Source organism: Hyaloscypha bicolor (assembly GCF_002865645.1).
Source record: "Hyaloscypha bicolor E unplaced genomic scaffold K444scaffold_183, whole genome shotgun sequence".
In the NCBI taxonomy this organism is placed as follows: domain Eukaryota; kingdom Fungi; phylum Ascomycota; class Leotiomycetes; order Helotiales; family Hyaloscyphaceae; genus Hyaloscypha; species Hyaloscypha bicolor.
Window position 1 is genome coordinate 1,206,589 of NW_020194685.1, and position 26,591 is coordinate 1,233,179.

General features: G+C 49.0%; 6 protein-coding genes across 6 annotated transcripts; 2 read left to right on the forward strand and 4 right to left on the reverse strand.

Annotated features, from left to right (window-relative positions):
• Positions 1-2,264: 2,264 nt before the first annotated feature.
• On the reverse strand, positions 2,265-7,167 carry K444DRAFT_621657 (MIF4G domain-containing protein). Its single transcript, XM_024881950.1, has 9 exons — positions 6,836-7,167; positions 6,736-6,780; positions 4,306-6,681; positions 4,099-4,253; positions 3,758-4,051; positions 3,386-3,703; positions 3,192-3,330; positions 3,032-3,134; positions 2,265-2,697 (listed from the first exon to the last, which is right to left on the reverse strand). The coding sequence occupies exons 1-9, from the start codon at positions 6,852-6,854 to the stop codon at positions 2,691-2,693; spliced, it is 3,456 nt and encodes a 1,151-aa protein (XP_024727189.1). The 5' UTR covers positions 6,855-7,167; the 3' UTR covers positions 2,265-2,690.
• A 2,807-nt stretch (positions 7,168-9,974) lies between these two features.
• K444DRAFT_603464 (uncharacterized protein) lies at positions 9,975-12,944 on the forward strand. The gene is made up of 2 exons (XM_024878775.1): positions 9,975-11,813; positions 11,860-12,944. The coding sequence occupies exons 1-2, from the start codon at positions 10,016-10,018 to the stop codon at positions 12,765-12,767; spliced, it is 2,706 nt and encodes a 901-aa protein (XP_024727190.1). The 5' UTR covers positions 9,975-10,015; the 3' UTR covers positions 12,768-12,944.
• Positions 12,945-13,984: 1,040 nt separating this feature from the next.
• K444DRAFT_621659 (putative heat shock protein Hsp88) lies at positions 13,985-16,926 on the forward strand. Its single transcript, XM_024881951.1, has 6 exons — positions 13,985-14,223; positions 14,283-14,350; positions 14,405-14,436; positions 14,493-15,948; positions 16,060-16,359; positions 16,409-16,926. The coding sequence occupies exons 1-6, from the start codon at positions 14,217-14,219 to the stop codon at positions 16,697-16,699; spliced, it is 2,154 nt and encodes a 717-aa protein (XP_024727191.1). The 5' UTR covers positions 13,985-14,216; the 3' UTR covers positions 16,700-16,926.
• Positions 16,927-17,972: 1,046 nt separating this feature from the next.
• On the reverse strand, positions 17,973-18,950 carry K444DRAFT_621662 (uncharacterized protein). Its single transcript, XM_024881952.1, has 2 exons — positions 18,612-18,950; positions 17,973-18,493 (listed from the first exon to the last, which is right to left on the reverse strand). Exons 1-2 carry the CDS (start codon positions 18,888-18,890, stop codon positions 18,155-18,157), a joined length of 618 nt encoding a protein of 205 aa, XP_024727192.1. The 5' UTR covers positions 18,891-18,950; the 3' UTR covers positions 17,973-18,154.
• Positions 18,951-19,200: 250 nt separating this feature from the next.
• K444DRAFT_621664 (NOT2 family protein-like protein) lies at positions 19,201-22,081 on the reverse strand. The gene is made up of 9 exons (XM_024881953.1): positions 21,972-22,081; positions 21,488-21,595; positions 21,266-21,413; positions 20,667-21,160; positions 20,559-20,614; positions 20,178-20,506; positions 19,921-20,124; positions 19,695-19,836; positions 19,201-19,644 (listed from the first exon to the last, which is right to left on the reverse strand). The coding sequence occupies exons 1-9, from the start codon at positions 21,982-21,984 to the stop codon at positions 19,576-19,578; spliced, it is 1,563 nt and encodes a 520-aa protein (XP_024727193.1). The 5' UTR covers positions 21,985-22,081; the 3' UTR covers positions 19,201-19,575.
• A 1,235-nt stretch (positions 22,082-23,316) lies between these two features.
• Positions 23,317-25,777, reverse strand: K444DRAFT_547199 (uncharacterized protein; the record flags this gene model as incomplete). Its single annotated transcript, XM_024876289.1, has 6 exons — positions 23,317-23,692; positions 23,750-24,549; positions 24,604-24,931; positions 24,974-25,367; positions 25,419-25,446; positions 25,496-25,777. 6 exons carry the CDS (start codon positions 25,775-25,777, stop codon positions 23,317-23,319), a joined length of 2,208 nt encoding a protein of 735 aa, XP_024727194.1.
• Positions 25,778-26,591: the final 814 nt, after the last annotated feature.

Below are 26,591 nucleotides of genomic sequence, written 5' to 3' on the forward strand. Positions count from 1 at the left end.
AAGACTTCCAGTAACGAGGGTTGTCAAAAAGGAAGTTCAGCAGAAGAAAGACATAACAGCGGATGGACAAGACTACCGATCTACGTCTTCCATGGGAGGAAGAGATTGATACGGCGGGGGAGGTGAAGAGAAGAGAGGGGAAGAGGAAGAGGAAGAGGAAGAGAGAAGTTGAGAGGCAGAGGCAGAAGTGGAGGAATAGGAAGTCACCACCAAGGCCGTGGAGTGGACAGTCCAAAAGGGTGCACGCTCGCTCTTTCCGGACATACGGGGTCATCGGGCTATTCTGCAACGAGGTTTGACTTCACGCGCGGATGTGCTTGGCTGTAGACCTCATACTTCACCTGCATGGGCCGTGGACCTCGGAGTGCTGGGCCTGAGCTGAGGCGAAGCAGGTTGCAGCAGGTCGGTCGATGTCGTTCCCAAGAGGGTGGGAGGAAAACTGAATTTAGAAAGCTGCATGTCGGCAGCAACCTTGACCCTGAACTCTGCTAAGCGAGCGAGAGCTTCTGGTGCATGAGTGGGTTGAACGCCGCCGCCAGTGGGCGCCGCGAATCCGAGCCCCCTTGTCCAGCTTCTCTCACTTTGAGTCTTCTCAAGTTCTCCTTCTCTTCCTCCCCTGCCCTCCCCCCTTCGCCAGCCTCGCTTGTCACCCACCACGCCTGCGAAAAAGCACTTTCAATTATTGAGCATTGAACATAGAACATTGTCCATTGATCGATATTGGCAGAATACATTGAACGCATTGAACGCATAAGACTTCGAAGATTGCCTTCATTTCAATTGCCGTGTCCCCTTCAACAATCCCACATCGACAGTACAGCACCAGAAAGGCAATCAACTGCGTACTGGACACGAAATCAGGTCACCCAGGGGCCAGGAGGAGACAGATCAAGGCACGGAAGTTTTCTTACTTTGCAGCCGCACGTGCTTCTCAGTCGAACCATCACGACCATCGCCTCAAACCGCACCATTTAGGCCTACACCAGCTAGAGCTTCGGCTCTTTAAATGTCAATCGTCGTTGGCATCAATCTCCGTCATCGTCTAGCGCCGCCGGACTGCTCAAAATTCTCCATCGCCCGCACGCCGTCGAAAGCCACTCAGGGGTAGTGGATGACTTTAAATCGACCTCTCCGGACGGCCAAGGGGCCAAGCAGGAACACCATACAGTACCTAACGGCGTATGATTTCTACGCTCTTAGACTCGAACACCTTTGCCCTCTGTCTTACACCCTGACGTCCAAGGGTCTCTGGCGGCCCTCCACGGCCTCTACGGAGCCTCGACTGTCGTTGAAACCCGGAAACCAGTTTCCTGCAGGTCAAAGTGTCAGTTGTAAGATATCTCAGATACGAGCCCCATCAGCAGCACGAATCGACGCGATTGAACCTCGTTACGACTTTCTGACTCCCGAGTGATTCTCTTCGTTGCTCGGGCTGTGAAGCCCGTGCGCGCAGCAAGAACAAGGAACGTCCACGTTTTGAGCCCCCAGATGCGCCTCCAGATCTCACTTTGACCTCGCAGCTCCCACTCTCATCATGATCAGCAAACATTTCCATGTCCTGCGTACAGTCAGGGCTCGACCTTGTATTTTCGACATCTCGAGAAGCCTCAGCAGACATCGGACCACATGTACTTCGTTTGCCACAACCACTCATTCAAGACAACTCGCAACCCTACAACGGCTAGGTGCTGCAGACAGCACATCGTGCATCCATCTCCAAACGCAATCAGAAAATTTCTCCCCTCCCCAAATATCCAATCGGGCACAATCCCCCCCTGAACCGTCGTCATCGCACACCGGACTCCTTCCACTCGGAGAATTCACCCCTCGTGTTGACAACATCACGTGCATGCAAAAAGCAAGTGAGGGGACCAATGGTGCTTCGTAGCACGTTTCATCCGCTGAAGTGTCTTGACACGAAACTTTGGGGTCTCTGTCTTTGTGTGGGTGCGTATTTTTAGCTCCCGTCCAGGACCGCCGTTTTCTTTTTCGAGTGGCAATACAGTATCGACAGAAGGCGAAAGGACCCTATATCACCTCGTTATATACATTTGGAGCTGCATATTTCCCCACTTCCTGAACACGAAGCAACGAAAAACATGTTCACGTTTTCAGCTAATATTGGCGAGGTGAGCAATTGTGCATATTGCGGCGCAGATCGCGCTCACTTGAATACGAAGTTGAGAGAGGAGGCGCACGTTTCGGCTGACAAATGACGAGTAGGTCAGTGTCCGATTTTGCTCAAGTGAGTGGAATAATTGGGCCTTCTTGTCGCAAAGCAGGCGATGACAGCATGCGTAAGATGTGTAGTTCACAAAAGAAACCCGCCAATCCACGCTCCCCTTCTCAATTTTTTGTCCGCTTCCGGCTGTTCACTTCCGCATCCCATCACCTGATATCGCAACCATCCCGTCCATCTCCAATTGCCAACAGAGAGTCCGAAACCGAATCCAGACGTCCCATCTCAATCGTTCGCCACAGTGTAGTATCGCAGTGAAGCACACCTCGACCACCTCGCCGTCCATTTCCGTCTACGAGATGAGCCATTCTCAAGTCTCTCCGTCCTCCCACAATCCGTACATAGGATGCGTGAGCGTCGACTCTCGTGATTCGCATCGATGAGCAGAGAAGAAGTACTAGTTATTAGCAGCCAAGAGACAACGCTCAGCGGCAATTAACAAGAAGTCTAATCATGTCCTATTATCCCCACAACAAGCGGGGTTATAATCAGCAAATTGGTACTCGTACAATGACTGATAACAAAATAAAGCAACAGAACATCTTTTGCTGAGGCTACTTTTTGCCACCCTTGGCGCCTGCTTGTATTGATGAATGCGCCTCGAGCATCACCTTCCGAGTGAGTCTGCCAACTTGAGCAGTGGCTCGAGCTGGGCGTATGGCCCGCTGTTGGGCTGCGAAACTGCTCGGAGGATTGACCGTTGACTGTCTCTCAGGACTACCAGCTGTGGTGTTCTGATTTGCAGGAGGTCTTTTGTTTTCACCGTGAGAAATGCTTCGTTTGGGATCATACCAGTCGAGGTCATTGAGCTGCAACTTCCGAGCACGCTGGCCACTGCGATTGTTCACAGACTTATCAGGTCTGGTATAGTTCAACCCAGCGGCCTTCTCGAGACCTGCATTTTCATCGTGAATATTTGGGTTAGGGAGTAAGGGGGCTAGTGCTGAGTCACCATCTTGGTCTTCGCCATCTCGAAGATCGTAGTTCAAGACCAAGTTCTTGATCCGCTGTTGCTCTTCCCGCTCGGCCGCCTGTTGTGTTTTCATGGCAATTGCGAAGGTGGAGTCGGAGGGGAGGGCGACGGTGCGAGTCTGAATTCCACAATGTTAGAAATTTCTCTCCGAGCTAGAAGAATGTACAACTAACCTGCTGTCGATTGCCACGTTTTGTGAGAAGTGAGAACGCCATTGTGCCTGCAGGAGTAGAACTGCTATTCACAGTCTCTTCAGGCAACTCACCCGCAGTATTGGCATCTTTGCGTCGAATGGGGAGAGGGACGTCGAAGGTGGCTTTGCGTTCGTGTTTTCGGGAGTCTAGACTTTCAGCCATCATTTTTGCATACTCACGCTCAAAGTCAGCTTCATCTTCAGGGTCGACTTCTTCTTCCTCTCGTGTAACCACAATTGCTTCATCCTCCGAGTCAGTTCCTGGTGCAGACAGCATTGGGTCGCCATTGAGTTCGGCCTTGTCCATAAAGTTAGTATTCACCATGGACAAACGATTGAGGAAAGTACTCACATCCACATCTTCATCTGACTCGGAATCCTCTTCGGCATCTGCTTCTGGCATGCCGGTTTCAGGGTCATTATCACCAATGCCATCATCGGAAGATCCATCACTGTCTGGTTCTTCAGGTTCGGCAACTTTATCAATCCCAGAAGTCTTCTGGTCTTGAGCCATGGCGAGTTGGAATGCCCGACTAGCTTCTTCCAGATTTGAAGCAAGCTTCCACTGAGGTCTTGTCAAAGCGAAGACGTCCTGCACAATGAATTCAATATCCATAGGAAGTGTGTCTTTAGTGTAAATGTAGTACTGTACGCTATTAGCCTCGTCATTTCGTTGTGATGCTGTGTCCTCACCTGAAGGAAAGAAAGAAAATAGTCAAGCTTCTTGCCGGAAGCACCACGATTGAAAAAGATACCACAAGTCTCGAGGAGAGTCGCTACAAGACGAATGCGGAAGAAGTCATCTGGCATGTCAAAAGGATTAATACGACCTGGGATTGGTGGTCCACCTGCGTTTGTAAGTTTAGTCTGTTTCATTGGTCTACAGTGCAATATACGTACCATGTCCGAATGTCATGATACGATACAAGGTATCGAAGATCACAGGATGATCAACCATGCGATAGTTATACAGCTCACCCAAATATTTGACTTCTGCAATTCGTCGCTGATTGTACTTGAAATCATTCTGTTCCAGACCTAGCACGATGTATTCCAGGACGTTGTCGATGACGGTCGTAACAAAGTCTTGATGATATCGATACAACGCACTGGCTATGATAGCAAGCAGATGAATGTTGCCATACTTGACTTTGCCAGGTTTGGAGAAAATTTTCTCAAGGATAGCAACAACCTCAGTCTCTTCCCAATGAAGGCGGCGAATTTGTTTGAGAATTTTTGTATAATTGCGGTTGTTCATATCCAAGTAGATAAGCTTGCGGATGAACAGATCAATTGGGGTTCTCTCTTTCTGCTGAATGGCTGCTCTGATTGGTGGATCGACATAATACACCGCGTTTTCAATAAGCATTCGTTCCTGTTGCCCAATATGTTGGACAGATTTCTTGCGTTTCAAGGTCTCCAAGAAAGACGTCATGCGCGGAGAAGTCTCCGGGTTACGCAACAAGTATCGACCGCAGTTCTCGAGTAGGTTGCAAATGATCTCGATGTTCATTCTTGAAAAGTCGTCAAGACTAACCTTCAAGCAATGGAAGATTACGTGCTCTGGCACAACGCCGAACTTAGTAAGTTCCGCAAGATATCGAATGTTTCCCAATCGAGCCTGCCCCAGAAATTCCTTCTCCTTTCGACGTTGGAGGCTCCGGAACTCTTGATCGAGATGATCAACCAGCCCTTTGGTGACGTCCGGCATATATTTGCCTAGAGTAGCAACGAGCCGAGAGTATGAAGGCAGTAAGTCACTACGACCCTTTGGAATCTCTTGCACTGCCTTAACCAAGCGATTCCGAGAAGCCTTGGAGTTCAGAAAGCAGAAATCAATAGCAGCCTGGTCGATCAAATCCTTGTTCGTAAGATCCGGAAGCCGTGCCAGGAGAGCATCGACCTGGGCGCCAACAGTCTTGTTCGCAATGGCGGTTGACTGGTCATCTTCCTTGCTGATCGTTGAAGTGGTGTCAGCTGAGGCATCCGCAGAGTCAATTTTCTTGCCAACTTGTTCGTCAGTGTCGGCTTTCTTCTTCTTTCCATCCTCAAGCAGCATTCCCGGAACTTTGCCTTTCAAGTCGACGAGGTTCTCGTAGAATCGTCTCTCGTCTTCGTCTTCCCAAATACCCGCGCCGTCTCCCTCGCCTCGCAAGTACTCGCCAGTTTTCACAAGACCAATGCCACCACTACCGCCAGCTGAGTTGTCTTCAGAATCCTTGAGATCAGGCATTTCTCCACCAATAGCATCTGCAAGAACCTGGGCATTAGCGACAAGTCGCTCTTGTGCTTTGACCACCTTTTCGTAACTTGCTTGTCTGTCTTCAAATACCTGGCCGGATTTGACATACGCCTCCGCATCTTTGCGAGCTTGCTTACTGATAGATTTCTGATCCCGGATGAGATGGGCTTGGACATCTTCAAAGTAGCGCTTCAAAATATTGCGGAATCGTTCTTGGAGCTCCGGTGAAGCAAGAGGTGGGTCGTCGGAGTTGTTGTCTCCTGGGAGAGGCTCTTCAGAAGATTCGTCGTCCGCCTCCATAGACCCATTGGTGCTTTTGGTATTCCCATCTTCCTCCACAGTCTTTCGGCCCTCAGAACCAGCTTCCTTAACACCCAGAATATCCCAGCCAAATGCCTTCACAAATATAACCAGCAGAGGGAGATTCGCGTGCTCTCTGTCGTGTCCAAGCAGATCCTTGAGAACCTCCAAGGGGAAGGGTTCCGCACCGCCACCCTTTCCTGTAGGATTGACCTTTGCCTTGGCATCTGATGCCTTTCCTGGCGCCCCCGAAAGTGATTCCTTGCCTCTTGACGCGTCATCTGGGCGGGTAACCTCGTCCAGTGTTCTCAAAACACCAACAAGCCATAATTCGGTTACGACTCTCAACAGCACCCTTTGGCGCGTGATGCGCTCTTTCTCCTCCTTCTCCCTGGCTTCAGTAGCAAGCGTCTTCAGAACTGACTTCTCAGGAGTAGCTAGACCCTTCCCCACAAGCCATCCTAGGAACTCGGTGAATTCTGTAGGTCCGAAACGTTGGTGTAATGCGCTGACGATTTCCACCCCAGCCTCAATTTCACCAGGTGATTTCAGCTTGCATAATCCTTCATAGCACGCGGAAATGATCTCAGATAGGTACTTGTGTAGACTGAGCGTTCGAATCTCTTGTAGGAAGGTGCTGAGGGTTGCAGGAGATACTGCAGTTCGTAATCGCTTGATGAACGCGGTATTCTTCTTAAGAGAGGAATCGAGGGATTTGTTGACTTCGTAGATTCCTATGGTGAAACGATATCAGTAAGATGACCACAGTTTCCTTCCAATCTACTGACCTTTCTCACCATTCCAAGCACGGCTGTTCAATTCGCGCAGCTCGCCTAGGGTAAGATATCAGCAAACATTCAGGGCTCCAGCTTTGGTGCTATCACTCACGCTTCCTCTTGCGATCCATAGGGACTGAACTGAGCCTATCTTGGCGCGCTCGTACTTAGAAGTTGTAGGGTTGTACGTTGTCCCTCTGCCCCTCTCATCAGGGTTCCGGCAGGAAGGACCGTGGGAGCTTAGACCTAGCAGAAGCAATGAAATGCATCTGAATCCGCTGATAGTAGACAAGAAGTCTGCTCAGTTTGCTTGCAAGGTTGTCCGGCACAGTGGGAGTAATTGCGTCGCTTTTCCGGAGAAAGTTGAAGGAGCTCTAGGGTATCGAATATCTCAAGCATCGGCACGCTAAATCGTCATTCCGCCTCGGGCTAGGCCAGATCTGGAGAACTGATCTCTGTGTCAAACATCCAGAAGAAATTTTATTTGTACATTCACAAATTAGCAACTGCATTTCGATCTCATGCATGGAAACCACAAGCAGGATCAAGCAAGATGTATGAGTTCTTTCTCAAATTGTGTTCGGCCTTCTCTCCGCTCAGCCCCTCATTCATCCGCACTGACCACATCTTCCATCCTCAACCTCATCCCTCCAACTCCTGAGGCCAAATGTCACTTTTACTCCTGAAGATTTTCCCGGAGTGCCTGGTTTTTACATCTACGCATAAAGGAGACCAGTACATTTTGTTATGAGCTTTGCTCAGCCTTTAGAAGGTCCAGTACCATCCACTCCGACCGGGTCAGACCTCTTGTCTGGGGATTGTTGGTTCTTTGCATCCCAATTACACACACATGCGAGTTGCTGATAAAGATCTGGAATTAAGTCTGGCATTTTTTCCGAGTTGCTTTATAGGCACCAGAGCTTGTTTCAAAAGTTTGTCATGAATCGAGCCTTGGATAAGTCAGATGTGCACTTGAAAGGAGGCTTAAGAGAAGCTTCAGCCTTGCTCCGAACGTCCTTCAAGGGTGGTCACAACCTTTTATACAGTCATTCGCGAGGCTGATTATAAGTCCGGAGACCGATAGAGGCGGCGAGGTGATTTGTACATTACTACAGGTATCCACCAGCGGTCTGGCTTGTCTGCCAAGTTTGAAGTCGACTCTCGGAGAAGTCTCTCCGCCAACAAGATATTTAGGAGTGGGATGCAATGGCGCCAAGGTTTGACACCGCGAGCGGCTGAGAGGATTGGAAATTCCCCCTCTTTCGCACTTGTTTCGGGACGCTACAATTAGAGAGGTTTTTTGCAATTCCTCATATTCAATCTCAGAAGGGAATCAATTGCTAACTTTGCTATAGGTATACATATCTTACGAGATGCCCCTTGTGAGTCTTTTCCTCTGACTCTCAAAGTCAGACTTCTCGAGAGAAGACCTCCATCCTCGAGAAGGTAACAATATGAGAAATCAAGAATAACTACCAAGACGGACACCACGATATCCAAAGACGTTCCCGTTGTTCGGAGGCACAGGTCCAAAGCCAACATTTTCACTGCACCCATACCACGTATATGCTCTATGGGTCCTGGGTCCGTCATGGGAAAAGACTCTCCCGGGTTATTGGAACAACACCTACCCTCGAGTAATGGACCAATATAAGCATGTGTATTGCGAGAGTATTCACTTGACAATTGTTTCTAACTCTCCACGAAAGTTTCCACCAACCAGCATCGGCACATATCCGACCTCAGTCTGTCCTCCGCGGAGAATCACGAACCTGGTCTTATCTCAACATAAATTAAACCTCGCCAGCCTGTTCACATGGGATTTCACCCATAGTCGCAGTGTCTCCTGGCAGAATTTAGAGCAAGCTGTACATGAGAGGAGAAGGATCGACTCCTCTCCTGTCGCTGAACAGGCTTTCCAGGATCTACTATGAGTTTTCATGAAAGCATACGCTGCGTTTCCGACTTGGACGAGAGGACGGCACCGTTATGCCAACGGCTGAGAAATATGGTTCCATGCGTTGGTGGTCAAGTGCCATCAACGGAGCTTGCTCCGCATGCAGTCATATGTATGTCTAGGGTCTGCAGAAACATGTCATTGTTGCAGGCTTGCAGCTCTTTGTGTAACAGATCCATTGAGGTCTGGACAAATGAGGACAAAACCATGTGCCATTGGAAACTTCTCTCAAGATCAGGGCGGGTCTGCAATGGCAGGAACTGGGTTTGCTCAAAAACAACACACAGAAGCACTTCGGTTCAGCAGTAAGTCCTGTCTTGGAACTCGAATCGTGGCACTTTTGTCTCGGGTTGCGCGTGTCTGACTCCATTTATTTCCTGCCAACATTACTTGCATTTACAAAGCAAAGCCGGATGAACTCTGTCGCGTTCCTCGAAGCTTGAAATGAACCATTGTCCAGTGATATATGGCCATTGAACAAACCTAGGGCGTTTGCTCTGGAGAGACGCCTCAATGGCGGGGTAAAATAGCTCTCGGGAACGCACTAGGAAATCTGCCAATCTGGGCGCCGACGGCTTCACTAGCAGTACTGCACAGTATTTCCAAGGAGGATCCTCGATCGGATTACCAAGGAGAAATGTTACACAACTATTCTGGGCGTTTGAAGGGTTGTCTAGGCTCGCTAATGGCCAAAGATAAGGCTAGTGGTCAAGTTTTGTAAAGCACTGGCGGGAGCTAGACCACGGCCCAATCACGCAGCCGCTTGTGGATATTTGTCGCCGATAAGGAGAGTTCGCCAGGGTTTCCGCGGAAGATCTCCAGAAAGACTCGTCCGCCTGGGGGCAACTTCCATATTATTTTGCACTGCGTGAGCTGGTGAGCTGAAGAACTGCAAGTCCCAGCATCCCGCATTCTGGAAGCCCCGCTGGCCGGGCCTAACCAATGTCCTCCATCTTCCGACCTCCGCGCAGATATCGTCACCATGACCATGAGCTTGGCCCTGACCCTTCCCCTTCCAGCCTTCCAGGTTGATCTCATTAAAACCGGCCGGCCGGTCTTTATGGGTACTTGTCAAGTATTACGGGGAAGTCGTTTTCATTCGCTGCTTCTCCAGAATCTCCACGTATCTCTCTCTTTCTCTGAACTCTCTGGTTCTCAGTACTCTTCTGTACATATACGGTTTCAGTACTGCAACGCACAGCAGCTCCTTTCCTTCATTTGTTGACACCGGGGCTGTTCCTGTAACATTTCAATACCCCCGCCTACCCGCTGCCACTGACCCTGGGCCGTCTTCAAAATCTATCACGCGAATTATTCTCTGATCAAAAACGAACCATGTCTGCCGAAGCCGTGAATATTCCAGAGTCGCCTCCCTTTACGGACGCACACACACAGAAACCTGGGACAGAGTTACCAGATACCAGTCTTCGATTACCTCCCACGCCTCCAAAATCCGAGGTCAACACTGATTCAACTCCAAATTCAAGGCGGGGCAGCTCTGCCACCGCTGAACCTCGATATCCCCTTCCGCCACCCACCAGTCTGCCTAAGGATATCTTAAAAGAAGACCTCAAGACCCCAGACAACCATGTACCCAGAGATCCCCGACTGATTCGATTGACTGGAATCCACCCATTCAACGTCGAGGCCCCCTTAAGTGCTCTTTACGATGAAGGATTTCTCACATCACCCGAATTATTCTACGTTCGAAATCATGGTGCCGTTCCACAAGTTGACGACGCCACAATCCCAGATTGGGAGTTCTCGATCGAGGGGCTGGTCAAGCATCCTACCACCATGACGCTCAAGCAACTCATTGCAGACTACGAACAAATCACAGTCCCTATTACCCTTGTCTGTGCTGGAAATCGACGAAAAGAGCAGAACCAGGTTCGAAAATCGAAAGGGTTCTCTTGGGGAGCGGCTGGTGTTTCTACAGCGCTATGGACTGGTGTTCCCATTGCCGAGTTGATAAGAAGAGCTTTTCCGATGCGAGGAGCAAAATACGTCTGCATGGAAGGTGCTGACAAGTTGCCCAACGGGTATTATGGCACCTCCGTGAAGCTGAACTGGGCAATGGATCCAAATAGAGGTATTATGCTGGCGCACAAGATGAACGGGGAAATACTTCGTCCTGATCACGGAAAGCCTTTACGAGTCGTTGTTCCTGGCCAAATCGGCGGTCGTAGCGTCAAGTGGTTGAAGAAGCTCATTGTTACGGCCGAGCCCAGCGACAATTGGTACCACATCTATGACAATCGAGTACTACCTACGATGGTCAGCCCGGAGCAAAGCGCCAATGAGCCAAAGTGGTGGATGGATGAGCGTTATGCCATCTATGATCTGAGTACGAACAGTGCCACGGTATATCCCGCCCATGAAGAGCAAATGTGCCTCGTTAATGGCCCAGAAATGTACCGAGCGCGTGGATATGCTTACGGTGGTGGTGGAAGAAGAGTTACGAGAGTTGAAGTCACCCTAGACAAAGGGAAATCGTGGGCGTTGGCGGACATCAAATATCACGAGGATGATTACCGAAATGCCGATGAGAATGATACGCTGTTCGGAGGCAAACTGGACATGGCATGGCGGGAAACCTGTTTCGCTTGGTGTTTCTGGGAGATTGATCTCAAAGTGGAGGACTTGAAGCTGTCGGGAGACATCATGGTGCGGGCGATGGATGAGAGTATGAACGTCCAACCCCGCGACATGTATTGGAGTGTGCTTGGGATGATGAACAATCCATGGTATCGAATTACGATCAGCAAGGAGGGTGACTATCTTCGATTCGAGCATCCTACGCAACCTGCTCTCATCCCAGGTGGATGGATGGAGAAGGTTAAGGCGAGAGGTGGTAATCTTGCAAATGGATTCTGGGGCGAGAAGGTGGGTGGTGAAGGGGAGGATGAAGGTGTCGTTGAGCCGAAGAAAGAGATTAAGATGACGAAAGATGGTCTGGACAGAAACATCACTATCGATGAGTTGCGAAAACACGATGGCGACGCAAATCCATGGTTCGTTGTCAACGGCGAGGTGTATGATGGGACCGCGTTTCTTGAAGGACATCCGGGAGGAGCAACCAGTATCTTCGGTGCAGCAGGTCAAGATGCCACCGATGAGTTCATGGCGATTCGTATGTACCCTATTCCTATTTTACTCATCTTCACTAACAGAAGCAGATTCGGAAACAGCGAAAGGTATGATGCAAGCATATCACATCGGTTCCCTGGACGAAGCATCTCGTGCCGTTCTCCAGACTGGTGACGAAGTGCATTCCGAATCCTCAGAACCCCGCAAAGTCTTTCTGCAATCCAAGACCTGGACAAAAGCTATCCTCTCCTCGAGGCAGGTGATCTCTTCCGACACCCGCATATTCAACTTCACACTTGAGCACGAAAATCAAACGATCGGTCTTCCAATCGGCCAACATCTGATGATGCGGTTACGGGACCCAGCCACTCGCGAAGCAATCATCCGTTCTTACACACCGATATCAGAGGGTACTGACAAGGGCGTTCTTCGCGTTCTCGTGAAGGTGTACTTTGACACGAAAGAGCGTGCAGGAGGGAAGATGACCAAGGCTCTCGATGCCATCCCTGTTGGCCACTTTGTCGACTTCAAAGGCCCAATCGGCAAATTTGAATATCTCTCCCGCGGCCACTGCACGATTGGAGGGAAGCCACGATTTGTCAAGCGCTTCATTATGATTTGTGCTGGGTCTGGAATTACTCCCATTTTCCAGGTGTTGAGAGCTGTGCTGAAAGATCCTGAAGATGAGACGAGATGCTTGGTACTTGATGGGAATCGACTTGAAGAGGATATCCTTTGCAAGGAGGATATGGATGCTTTGGTAAAGGGGAAGGCGGATCGATGTCGACTTCTCTATTCCCTAACGAAGCCCAGCGAAGGGTGGCAAGGACTTAAAGGTCGCGTGAGCAAGGAGCTGCTCGAGAAGGAAGTCGGTACCTGCGAGTCTCAAAACGGCGAAGAGCTGGTTCTGATCTGCGGACCTGAGACGCTAGAGAAGAGCGTGCATGGGTTCTTGAATGATATGAGGTGGAAAGATGAAGATTTGTTGTTCTTTTAGGGAGGTGTATAGAACGATTAGCCGTGCGCGTACGTATGAGTTAGCATTTTCGGGCAGCTGTCATGCTGTAGAACCCGTATGAGTTGTCGATGTACATCCTATGCTGAAAACGAATTTATGTTTATATATCATTATAGCCCCCGCTTTGCAACTTTCGTTGTTACTACTTAGACTGCCAACTTCAGCCTTGAATATCAAGGTTACCCCTGCTGGGTAAATTGAAGATTCAGGGGAACTTGAGCACAAATCCCACAGGATAGCAGTGAACCAAGCTTCATGGAAACCATTCATATCTCATTGTTTATTCTAATCAAGTCGTCCCCTGGGATGAGTAGGACGGAGATCACCTCGCATTGATGCAATTGATGTGGTGCAAAACTTAGCGAGAATGGGAAAGGACCTGCGCTGGATTCACCTGTCTCCTCACTCTGGGTGATCTGCAGGTGTGCAACAGAACAATATCTGCTGCAGCAGAACATATCTCACAACCGATCGCAGCTTGCAGCAGGCTCGACTAATGAATCAAGGCTGATTCGTTTCAAGGGATCGAAAAGCTTCTCACTTTCCTACTCCAAGTTGAGTCTCCAACCACAATTGCGATATCTATTACTTTTATCTTGCTTTGTGTTATCAAAATAATAGACGGAGCACTCCTGCTCCACCTTCGTAACTGTGGCCCATTCTGCTAAAAATAGCAATGTATTAAGAGGAACACAATATTTCTTTTGTTGAAAATAAAGTACAATCCTTATAGTGTGAATGCTAGATAATGGTGGAATCAAAAAGCATGCAAATTGACAACTATCAACAATGTTCGCAGGATATAAAAGCGACCAGAACCCGATGAATGCCTTGGTAGCACAGTGATAAAGACAAACCTAAAAGCTTTGATTTGCCGTCGTATTCAAGGCGAAGATGTTGAGGGATGTCTCCCGTAAGAGTAATTCCATGTCGTCAAGCAGTAACCCTAGTGATGGCTCCTGGCTCCCCACCTAGCCCCACCAAACAACACACAGCTGTTATCAGAGGGCAATCTTTTATCGCCTTGTCCCTCTATATCACGTGATATTGACATTTTTGATGCGCCACGTGTCTACCAGATGATGACAGCATTGAAAAAAGAATACGATGAGGTTCTGGTGAATCAGATGTAAAGATTGCCTTCTACAGTCTGTCCTCAAGCCCTGTTCTGAGGCGGCGTTGTACGAAAGTACTTTCGAAGCCTGACGAAGCATCGAGAAGGCGGTCGCACTTGGTAGAAAAATTAACTTTAAACGAGGCGCCCGGGGCTCAAGAAATTCAACAACAAACCCGGGAACGAGACCACACCTTTTCCTCTACTCTACTCTACTCTACTCTGCAACCTCGTTCTGGATCGCATCCATCCGTACTCATCCATAAACACATTGCACAGCACCTACCATACGAGAAGTCAGATAGGCCGCAAATATGAGTGGTAGGCCAACAAACTTGTTCCTCAGCCTTCCGGGAATCTGCTAACACTCATGCCAACAGTTGTCGGCGTGGACTTCGGGACTCTTAATACAGTCATTGCTGTTGCTCGGAATCGTGGTGTCGATGTCGTATGTATAGCCTATTCTCTAGTTTGAAGATCCAGACATGCTGATGATTCGCAGATCACCAATGAAGTCTCAAATCGAGCTACACCGTAAGTCATCCCATAGCTTGTCTCACCCTCCACGCAATAGCTAACTCTTTGACCAGGTCTTTAGTCGGCTTTGGACCTAAGAGCCGGTATCTCGGCGAGCCTGCGAAGACACAGGAGATCTCGAACCTGAAGAATACCGTTTCATCTTTGAAGCGATTAGCAGGCCGCACCCTCAACGATCCCGATGTGCAAGTGGAACAGCAGTTCGTCTCTGCACCCCTCGTCGATGTCAACGGTCAAGTTGGCGCGGAGGTCACATATTTGGGCAAGAAGGAGAAATTTACGGGTACACAGCTTGTGTCCATGTTCCTGAGCAAGGTCAAGAGCACGGCATCAGCAGAATTGAAGCTCCCAGTCTCGGATATTGTTATGAGCGTTCCGGCTTGGTTCACAGATATCCAGCGAAGAAGTTTGATGGATGCTGCTGAAATTGCTGGACTCAAGCTGCTCCGCCTCATGAATGATACTACGGCGGCTGCTCTTGGTTACGGTATTACGAAGCTCGATCTCCCTACCGCTGAAGAGAAGCCAAGACGCGTGGCATTCATCGATATTGGACACAGCAACTACACATGTTCTATTGTAGAGTTCAAAAAGGGCGAGTTGACTGTCAAGTCGACTGCTTATGATCGTCATTTCGGTGGTCGGGATTTTGACAAGGCTCTGGTTGATCATTTGGCTGCGGAGTTCAAGGAGAAGTACAAGATTGACATCAACACCAACCCCAAGGCTTTGGTCCGTGTCCATGCAGCTGCGGAGAAATTAAAGAAGATCCTGTCAGCCAATCAGCAAGCGCCCGTCAATATCGAGTCATTGATGAACGATGTCGACGTTGCAACAATGATGACTCGTGAGGGCCTTGAGACGCTTGTCGAGCCTCTCCTCAAGCGTGCTCATGTACCTCTGGAGGCAGCCCTGGCCGAGGCGAAACTGAAGGTAGAAGATATCGACATCATTGAGTTGGTTGGTGGATGCACGCGTGTCCCAGCTCTCAAGGATCGCATTCAAAAGTTCTTCGGCAAGACCCTCTCCTTCACGCTCAACCAGGACGAGGCTATTGCACGAGGCTGCGCTTTCAGCTGCGCCATTCTTTCCCCCGTCTTCCGTGTCCGAGACTTCGCCATCCACGATATCGTCAATTATCCAATCGAGTTTACATGGGAGAAATCTCCTGATATTCCTGATGAGGATACCAGCTTGACAGTTTTCAACAAGGGCAATGTCATGCCATCAACCAAGATCCTCACCTTCTACCGGAAAGAGCCGTTCCAACTCGAGGCCAAATACGCTAAACCTGAATTGCTCCCCGGAAAGGTTAACCCGTGGATTGGACGATTTTCGGTCAAGGGCGTCAAGGCTGATTCTAAGGACGACTTCATGATTTGCAAGCTCAAGGCTCGTCTCAATTTGCACGGCATCCTGAATGTAGAGCAAGGATACTATGTTGAGGATATGGAGGTTGAGGAGCCCATACCTGAGGAGAAGAAGGACGACGAAAAGAAGGACCCAGATGTGAGTCTCAAGCTACCTCCACCACTAATACCAGTTCAAGCTTCTTGCGAGGATGAACGTGCAGCGAAACGTCCCCGTTTGGGACAAACATTACTGACACCTCCTTTGAAGGCAATGGACACCGAAGCTGCCGAGAAGCCAAAGACAAGAAAGGTCAAGAAGCAAGTCCGAAAAGGCGATTTGCCAATCGTCTCTGGCACCTCTTCCCTCGATGAGCAATCAAAGCAAACCGCAGCCGAGCAGGAATCTTCTATGATTATGGAGGACAAGCTCGTTGCCGACACCGAGGAGAAGAAGAACGAGCTTGAGACTTATATCTATGATATGAGAAACAAGATTGATGACCAGTACTCTGAATTCGCGAGCGAGGACGAGAAGACTAAGTTGAAGGCAAAGCTTGAGACTGTTGAGGTAGGCATTCTTGAGACCCAATAAGCGCAGTATACTAATGTGGAAACAGGAATGGCTCTATGATGAGGGTGATGACTCCACAAAGGCGATCTACATCTCCAAGATGGACGAAATCCGCGGTCTAGCTGGCCCCATTGCCCAACGCTACTTCGACAAGGTCGAGGAGGAGCGTCAAGCTGCCCAGGCTATTGCGGAGGCCGAAGCAGCCAAGAAGCGTGAGATGGCAGAGGCAGCACGAAAGGCGGCCATGGCACAGGAGGCTGCAAGCAAGGATGAGGAGATGACTGATGCCGAGACAATAAAGCCGGATGAGGTCTCTGAGCCGGAGGAGAAGAAGTAAAATCATGTGACGGACATTAATGATTTGATGATGGGGCGGATGGCACTTGCATAGGCGGATCCGGGCCAGGATTCTCTCTCTCTTTGGTTGCCTGACCCATCTCCTGCGTGCGAGAATTACTTGCTTGTTGGTTCCGGTGCGTTATAGATGGCGATGCAAGGTTAGATATTCAAGTATTACAAGCCACAGTTGAGACTCTTTGTGAAATTGATGCTCTTCAAAGTGTGTATTCTTCATTCATAAGACTTTGCAACCAATCTTGGTAAGGATAATACTAATCTAAACCGCTGTTCCTGCAACCCCTACTCACTGGATGATTTGCATTCGAATGCACCGAACGAGAAGCATAGGGGTCGTGTCCAAGGTGGGGAAACTCGTCCTTATGCTCATCGAAGAGGTGATGCTAGAACGCTTGTCGTTGGTCCCTTTTGAAGTTCATATAAGTAGTACAAGATGGCACAGGACACCTCATCCGTGACTTCCTGCTGCTTTTGGACTTGCTCCTCCACCGGTTGGTCTGTACCGTTGTCATAGAAGAAGTCGTCAGACGTTTGCAGAAAGCCATCTTCGGAGTCATCGCCTGTTGTCACCACATCCACATCCAGCACCTGCTCCACAGCCCCGCTTGCCTTGACTTGTAGCTCATTGTTGGGTTCTTGCTCGTCGTTGACTTGTTGCTCGCCGAATATAGTGCATGTCTGGTTAGTCTTCAACCTGCACTCGCCATTGCACTGGCTATAACAAGTAGGACATAGAAAGGATATCGCAAGGCGTGTAACGCTAAAGCAGTGTGTAAATGTAAAGCTGAAGAATAAGGGGAAAATAAGCGAGTTTTGGATGAAGGTGTCAAAGAAGCTGGGTCTTGATCCATCCATGTTTTGAAGGAACCACTCACACTCGTGGTGGACTGCATGAGTGACACTCATCACCCTTGTCCCATTTCGAAGTAGGGCATTTATTTTCATCACACGGTGGTAGGAAGCTAGCTTTCAAAAGCCCCGAGACAACAAGAGGAGCGACTGTAAAGTGTACTTTAAATCGAGGAAACATTTAAAGGGGAAGCGTCTGAAATAATACAGTATGTTTTGGGATGTTCGAAATCCAGTGCTGCTGTTTTCGTCCACCACGAGGTACATCTCCTTGCCAAAATGCGTTGGGGCAACAAAATAGAAAGAAGAGAAACACCCGAACTGGAAAAGGTCTCCTTGGCTTGTCCAAATGAAAGGAGGATTATCCTCCAAGAGCACAGCATTAATTTGATACCCGAGAGAGGTCGGATAGTAGCCACATGCTAGATCACACCAAGCATTAGTCCCTCAAACGTTGGTGAAGGAGAAACTGCAGGACGGCTCACTGGCACGCTTTCCATTATAGATATGCTATACAAGGTCTTGTACATCGCATCCGTTAATGCAGGTCGAATGATAATTCAGAACCCCTCAATTACAACCCCCCTCACACTCCCGGCTTCCCCTGGCCACCCTCCGCCGCAACCTTAGCCTCCATCTTCCTCCTCGCAGCCAGAATCATCTCCTCTCTCCTCCTCTGTAGTAAAGCCTGCCTTTCCGTTTTGTTTGAACTCCAAGCTTGTCCCTGCTTTTGCTTCCCAGGCGTCACATCCTCTTCCGTACTTTCCGACCCCTCCCGTCTCGTAGCTTCATCTGCGATCCTCGTTTTAAGGTTATATCGAGTTATAAGGTCCGGTTGTAAAGGCTTCACTTGTGCTGGTGTAGAGGTGGCTGTTGATGAGGAGGAAGCTGGAACTGGCAGAGGAGGTTGGAAAGACTGCGGAGGCTATAGAAGACGACCATTAGCATGAACTGAAGTTGAAACAGTCCAGAAACTAGCTGCAGTATCTCTAAGCAAGAGGGTCTACAAGCTGTGCCGGGCCAAAGAAACGAGCAGGACTCACCACTTCCAATCCGCGCCCGCTCAATATCCTCTCCGTAGTAGCCACCACGTTTCCCCCGTTCCGCTGTAGATCCCACATTATACTCCGCCGCGAAACTTGCGGGAACATCTGCTGTATCCTTTCCACATCTGCTTCCCTCGCGCGTATGTTGTTTGCTGACGTCGTGCTTCGATTTTGCGACGAAGTGTTGCCTGACGAGAAGAAGATGTATCGAATCGCGAATGCGCCAAGAACTAGCAATATGAGCAGCTGAGGGAGCCCTATTGTTTGGTCGGCCATCGTCTCTGTGCCTGAAAGGATCGAGGGTGGAGGGTGGAATTAGTTGCAAAGAAGGGATTCTGCTGGCAGGCGCGATTTAGTCTCTCTTTAGTACATGCAGCTGGCAATGCGAAGATTGTACGACAGGATTCCGAGCGCTGTGTAGGATGTATCGAATGTCATCAAAAAAGTGCAATATGGATGAGGTCTACTTCGTTGGGATCAAGTCAGATTCAAAGCATGGCATGGGCTCGATATTTATGAATCACGTGCTGTTTTAATCTTTCTCACAGATGCCGGCAGGAAACATTGGACAACTCGATCACGGTCTGTCACGATTCAGCACAACGTATTCTGTGGACTCTTTGGTGCAATATGAATTATTCATGATCATTACGCCTCATGAACCTCTTGCTGCCATTGTGCAAACCTAGCCAGGTCGCTAGAACGCCCATTACAGAAAAAGATCCAGTTCAGGCCTCCCTGGCCCAGAAACTCCGATTGTATGTAAGCCAGTGGTTGAAATGAACGCCATCGTTTGAGTTCGTGTCGAAGTGCAGAATTTTATCCCGCGATGTTCGGCAGCAACTAGGGAGATGATGTACCCTCCAGCCATTTTCGAATATCAAACACATCCAGGTCTCCATTTTGAAATGGAATATAATCAAACACGGCAGATCGCCAACGGGGAGGTCCTGAAATGCGCCTATCTGTCCAGAGTCCGGGGAACGGTGGGGATATTCTCCAGGTCATCGTAGACTAAGGTGAACTCTCGCTATGTAATATGTCAATTTGAGATTTGCTTTCGGGATAGGGTTTACGTACACGCTCTCGGACCCACGATTGGATGTCGAAAAAGACATAATAACCACGTTCAGTACCATTTCCGAGGGGTTGAGGAACCATCATTTCGTCTTTAGTCAACCAAACTCGCAATTTCTTGTGGTACCGCCAGTTACGATTGTGGCTGTAATTGCAGTCAGCCCCCAATTGTAAACGTGAAAACGAAACCTAGAGCAAAGCATTTCAGATATAACGAGAAAAATCTTACAGTTCTTGTGCTGCCATAATCTGCTGGACATCACCCGGGTTGCTGTAGAACATAAAGAGAAGCGCCTCATCATTGAAGCCGGTCATCTTGGTGTCCAGTCGCGCGACATTACTTACGGTGTAGCAATCAGGAAGCTTAAACTTAGGAACGGCAGGCCGCGGTGGCTCGTTGTCCCAAAGCGAGTAAACCTGATCGGAGATCATTCTTAGCAAAGTTAGTCAGTCTTCCATCGTCAGATTTGGAGGTTGCGGACGTACTCGTTAGAGTTGAGATCGAGACCAAGCGCTGTCAGATCCATGCCAGTGACCAGAGCGGCGTAATCGGGGAAGTTATTCATCATGAAAGTAAAGCCCTTGAGGCCCCATTTATCGATTTCGCTCATATGGGCTAAGGGGTCTTGAACTTCAGGTCCTGTTTCTTCAGGGTTGCCTTGGGAGGAGCCGCCTGTTGAATCAAGATTTTGTGAGCGTGATGCTCCTCCATCATTCTGTGCATGAGAGTCTGTTCTAGAAATAGCGGGTTGCGGTGCACTTTCTTCACGCTGCGGCTGTGCCATCGAGGAACCGAATTGGGCAGCTGAAAAGGCCTTCGATATTGTTTAGCACTTGTTCAAGGGACTAAAGTTACGGCAAACTCACACTTCCATCATTCTCCTGACGAGCAGGTTCAATGGGCGATCGCGAGTTTGTGACGGCTGTAAGACTGATGAGCAAAATCCCACAGGGGCTATTGTCAAGTCCACTTACCAGGCATATTTGCGGGAGAGGCTCCTCGGTTTGCTGAAGGAATTCGACTACTACCAGACAACACATTCAGAAGACCGTTGTTACGAGGCGGTTGTGGAGGATTCGAAGAACCAAAACCTAAACCATTCGATTGAGCACCAAAACCAACATTTTGGATCAAATTCGAGCCCCTATCTTGGCCTATCTCACCGTTGGCATTTCGATTCAGAGGAGGGAATTCATCAACGGGGTTGGGTTGAGAGGATTGACCAACAGCGTTCTGAGCTCCGAACCGAAAACCACCTTGGCTACTGGGTAATTGCGACGAAGAGCTGAATAAATCATCATGTTGTTGCTGCGCTTGTTGTTGAGCGTTTATTTGCTGTTGTGAAGAGAGAGAGGGTTGTTGCTGTTGCAACCGCATGCTTGCAGAAGGACCCAGTCCTCGAGCACCAGAAGCCGCCCACGTCGATTGACTTGGTTGCGGTTGGTTATTTGACAAGGAAGGGAATTCCCTAATTAAGATCAGTTACAAAGCTTCCTTCAGAATATTGTGAGTAGCATTGCTTGTTGGTAGCTGCGGCGAGCTATCCAATCTCTCAAAACCGGGTTGTACTCACGACAGATCGAGGGGGGTAGCTGGTTGCGAGGAACCTCCAATGGTCTGCGCAAAGCTCGACATTGGCGCATTATTTGGACGTGGATTTCCGAGACCTGCATTGCCCATTGGTACACCTCCGCCGAATGCCCAAGTCGCGCCGTTGCCTGCTACACGCGCAAATCAACATCAGCATGTGTCTTCCCTAATCCAGTGACTCCAGTTGCAGAAGGGGCTTCCATACCCATCTTTCCACTCGGCGGTAGCCTCGACGAAACACTCCTGTTCTGTGGTATTTGTTGCTGACTTGGAAAGCCGTTTGGCAAGCCGCGTAGGGATTGAGGTCCAACTGCTAGAACGAAACAGGTCAGTACGAGTCGTGTGATGATTTTGCGTACAGCGTCGACAGCTGCAAACGGGAAAAAAAGGAACATCTTTTCTTTCGGGCCCGAGCACCGGTGTGTGACTTGGGAAGAGTTGGGGAGAGCTATGAGGGGAAAAGAGGAGAGGCTCTGGGGGTGATGGCGAAGCTCCGCTTGCAAGTTCGCAGCAACAAGCCCCGCCAGCCTCCATCTCGCGCTGATTGCTTTGACAATGGCGAAGCAACCCAAATTATTCAAGGATATATTGCGCGACAACCGTCCCGTCAAGACAGGCAAGTCCAGGCTCATTGACTGCAGTGCAGTGGGGCAACTCTGTGGGGAAGGAGTAAAGATTCAAATCCATACCTGGCCGATTCATTGTTGCACCTGCTGTCCCTGGAACTAGTATAGAACTTCTGATCACCGGATCGAAAGGGCCTGTGAGGTATGGGCGAAAGGAGTCGGTAGCATTGAATTGTTGATTTTCAGGATCAAGTCAAGTTACTTTCGAGGTTCCATCAAGGCAAGCTCCCTCGTGACCGCCGTAGTCCTCTTTAGGACTACAATGCTCGCCGCTCTAACACTTACGCTGTCTCAGCAGGGGCAAAGAAAGCGGCACTGAACTGGTTTACCACAGTGTCTGTCCGTCCTTTCACAACTCAAAAGCTGGCATCCCTGTGGATGGCGGGTCTATTAAGGTTATTGTGTAGAGAACCTTTATTGTTTGTCCTGAGTCAGGTCATTTGAAAGTACATTGTCAAATTCTCCTCTATTGATCTGATCAATTAAGTAAGGTTTAAGAGTGATAGAAACATATATTGAAAGCCTCAGAGGGTACAGTACTTAGACATTGAAATTAGCCAATCGCCCCTTCACGGCCAATTCTCACCGAATCTCTTCAACATCAAACTATAGCCTCACCTTTATATTAACAATTGTTATTCCACTCCTTTTAGTTTTTATACTAGAGCCGTTCTTATTCTTTTAATAGTTAAGTTGCAACGGACTTCTTTAATTTTTATTAAACGAGAACCTAGGAACATCAAACCTCCAAATCTTGAAAGTTATATAACTTATTGCGATCTTTAAAAGTATTCGATTCTTATTAAAAGGGAGGGCTCCTCGTGTTCGATTCTCTGCTGAAAATAATTACTAAGTTTGCACCGGGTGTGGTTGTAAAGTTATTCCTTTCTACACGTACTTTTTGTATTGCTTTTTGGTATCTTTATCTTCAACATACCGCCAATAAATCTATATTATAGTCCATATTTAGGTCGTTCAAGTTCAGTTCCGCCTCTGTAGTCCGTCGCTCGGACTCGAATGTCAATCAATTCGTCCCGCACTGTCCAGTGGCAACCAAACGCTTTCGATTCCACATCATCGAAATGACCTCTTGCCGAACCGCCGGATTCGAGGAGTATAGATGCTCGGAATAGAGCGAGGGGAAGCCCCCAATGCTAACAGAGATTCATAGCCTTTCGGAACTTATTTTCAATGTTTGCATTCCTCTGCGTGTGTATCGCCATTAAAAAAGCATGTCTAGGTCGAGCAGATGAAAGGCTTTCCTCGCGAACATTTGTATGTTGAGAGTTGGAGCGCTGTAGACTATTCCGTAGAGTGCAAGTCGCTGGATTGATTCCTCCCAGCTCGTCCTCGCGGCCTGTGTCCATCCCTCAGAACCTCGGCGATGTTTCTCATCTTCGTCTTTGTTTCAAAATCCTAATCCGTTGTCGAAGTCAAGTCCATAAGCATCCCTCTCGGGGTCCATACTCGCCAAGTTGTCGTGTCCTAAGTACGAATCGTGGGTAGCTGCAACAGCTATACCGATGGTCGAATTTGACTTGACTCCAGGGGCCGGAGCGCTGGGTATCCCATCGTCGAGTTTCAGAGATGCAAATATTGCTTTCATATCTCGGAGGTCTTCGGCTGGTAGAGTTTTAGCTTCAGATGTGCGCTCCTCGACAAAGTTTCGAATAGAGCGAATGATTGGTGGGTAGTCTTCATCATTCGGAAGCCACCAATGCATACATGACCGGTCCCGAAAGAGGTCTGCCATTTTGGTTCGAAAGGTGTATGGATATATGTAGCTTTCAAGGGAAAATTAGCACAGCGAAAGACTACGGTGTACTCAAGAGATGGCTTACCCGTTTGTTTCTATTGTTGCCAGTTTGCGACGCGCCCACATTGCATGTTGTAAATCTCTTGGAAGGAACAACAAAGCCATGCCCAAGCTCGCCTGAATCGACAAGACGGCCCCGGGTGGGCTTCTTGGATAGAACTCGATGGCTTCGAACAACTGGCACGTTGCGTATGCCTTCATTCCAAGCTCCTGGTTGGGCTGTGTCCTCAAAGTAAGAGCTGTTTGGTATTTGTGCATCAAATCGATTGAGTACCAGTCAATTGTTGCTATGTTCATCACAAACAGGGGGCCGCCGTACAAAGTGCCGGCGATGTATGGGTCGACGATATCGTCCGGGTCCAGAGGTCGGCTGCCAGAGAAGTCCGCCACCAAATAGCGACAATCTTGGAGAGCTGGGTCCATTTTGCTTTTCCACTCCTCAATTCTCCTCCCAATGTCTCCATTGTCTTTGACGAATTCTTCGGGGGAAATCTCACCTTTTCCCATCTTCGCGAAAAGGAGTGACATGTCCGTAGCAATTAGGCGATGCTTTGCGATTGCGTGCTCGATCTTCCAGTCAAGGTTTGCCGGCTGATTAGCAACCTGCTGTCGGTAGAAATCATGTGCGTACGAAAACCATTCTCTCGATAGTACGGTTTCAAAGCCGCCCATTAGGCCCGCGAAGACATCAAATCGCATGTACCAGCCAAGCATCACTCGCGTCATGTCATCCTCCATCACCGTCTGCGGAGTATATAGCTCTGTCAGCAGTTCATACGCAGCTTTCTGGTGGCCAAGCAAGTTAGGCCAGTCGCCAAGAAATTCCTTCACAAATATTAGCCCCCTCAAAAGAGTTCTGACGTAACTTGGCGCTCTTACCTCTATCGTTGCGAGCTGCAAGATAGCCAGTATCATAGCAGTGTTGTGTCTCGCACCACTCCTCAATGAAGTGAGGAGGAGAGACACAGCCTTGTTGTAATACTGCAGGAAGTCGTTTATCTTGCCCTCGGGGTTGTGTAGTGTACGCTGGTAGGCGGAGAACCCAACAACGGCATGAAGTAGGGCCTCATTGCGGAGAGCCGCATCCAGGAAGCGGGTTCGCAGAAAATTACCCGAATCAAACTTCAAGGAGTAATGCAAGTGGGTAAGGTTTTGGTAAAAGTACGCCAGGTAAAATTGAAGATCTTGCGGAAGATGGGACCAATCGCTTTTAAGGGTGTCAGGGGAAGATGCAGAAGCCACGCTCGACATTCTCGTCCTTGCACTTCCGGCGGTTTGGTATGCAGGATATCCCACGGATCCTTCAGTCGATGGAGTTGGCGAATTGCCTCCATCTTGAACCAGTGACGGTGCTTCGGAACTGTGTCTGGTGGTTGGCTTCTGTCCACTGAAGGCTGGGTTATTGATAACTCGCTGCGGGGCAAGTTTCAAGATACTCGGCCCTGGAATAACATCGTGCGAGTCTTCATCTTCGTCTTCGTCTCGGATCGCCTCTAGGGGTTCTGGCCCAGCTCCTTCGTCATATTCATCCGACGATGACCCAGGGCTCTCCCGTTTTGCTGTCTTCGATGATCCCGAACCCGACGATTTCGATGTTGTGGGGCTTTCTGGATATAGACAATCCCGGCCACCCTTCTTGCATCCTAGAGAAGATAAGTTCAGATGAAGATGATATGATTATGCTCTAGGCTTACTTTCACAGATTGGGTGGGCCTCGTCGCACTACAACAGAATAAGTTATTGCTATTCAAGCTGGGGGCCATTTGCCTACCTTGACTCGCCTTGAGCGGCAAGTGTAGCACCCACTTCTAGTTCGGCGATGTTTCGTATGCTCAGAGCCTTGACTAGACTTGCGACGACTGCGATTGGGTTTCGGTGCAATCATTGTCGTGTCTTGTACCCCGAATAGATAATTGAGGTCAGCGTAAGAACTGGCAGAGCTAAGTTGTTGAGCTTGGGTAGTCTGCAGAACAGCACTCTGGACTGAAGCCACTGGCTGGTAAGAGCCTGTTGCTATTCTCCCTATTGTGTCGTTGTAGTTCAAATCTGTCATGACGGCTCAAAGGATAACATGGGAAGCTTCATCGACCATAGAGATACCGTGAGAGTCAGTGTTGACCTGGAGCGTGAGCGAGCTCTCACGTCGTGAGAAGTGATAGCCGAGGAAGCCCAGTCGCACCAGGAACGACCCACTAACATAGACCAGTGCCAAAATTTGAGCTGTCCAGTCCTTTCAAGACTCGACCAAGGCGCAAGTTTGATGGGAGGGGAAGACAAAGAGGGGAGGGGAGTTGGAGTCCTGCAGCAAGATTCAAGATTTGCAAAGGAATGGAGCCTGCTTTGACTTAGGATTGGCGTCACCACCCCGTTGGCCGAATTATGTTCTTAAGAACACTTGGCTCTCCACCTAAAGAGGGTACCTGAAGACACAAAGCTAGAAGAGTGCCGTCCCGCAAGGATCTCAGAGCTTATCGGCAAGTACTGCCAGGGGGAGTGTCTATGGTAGCACCAGATGCTTGACTCCTTCGACCTGCCCGAAAAGTAGACTTAAAATGTTATCCTTTCTCAATTTGGCAACCAAGTAGAATGGGCGTCGAAGAATTCTCGGAGCTTCCCTAGACTTGAACCGGGATGCCTACCTGTCGATATATGATCTGACGACTAGGATTGTTGATTGTAGCAAAATTGGACGGATGGATCCTGTTCTTGGCTGATCTCGCCGGGAATTTCTTGCTGACTGTGGATGCTGATGAGGAATGTCCTTGGAGCATGTGAACCAGAAGCTGATGTGTCGAGTCTTGTTGGGACCCATGAGTTTGCTCCAACTTCCCAGTATCCGGATGACAAGGTTAAAACTCCTCGAATTG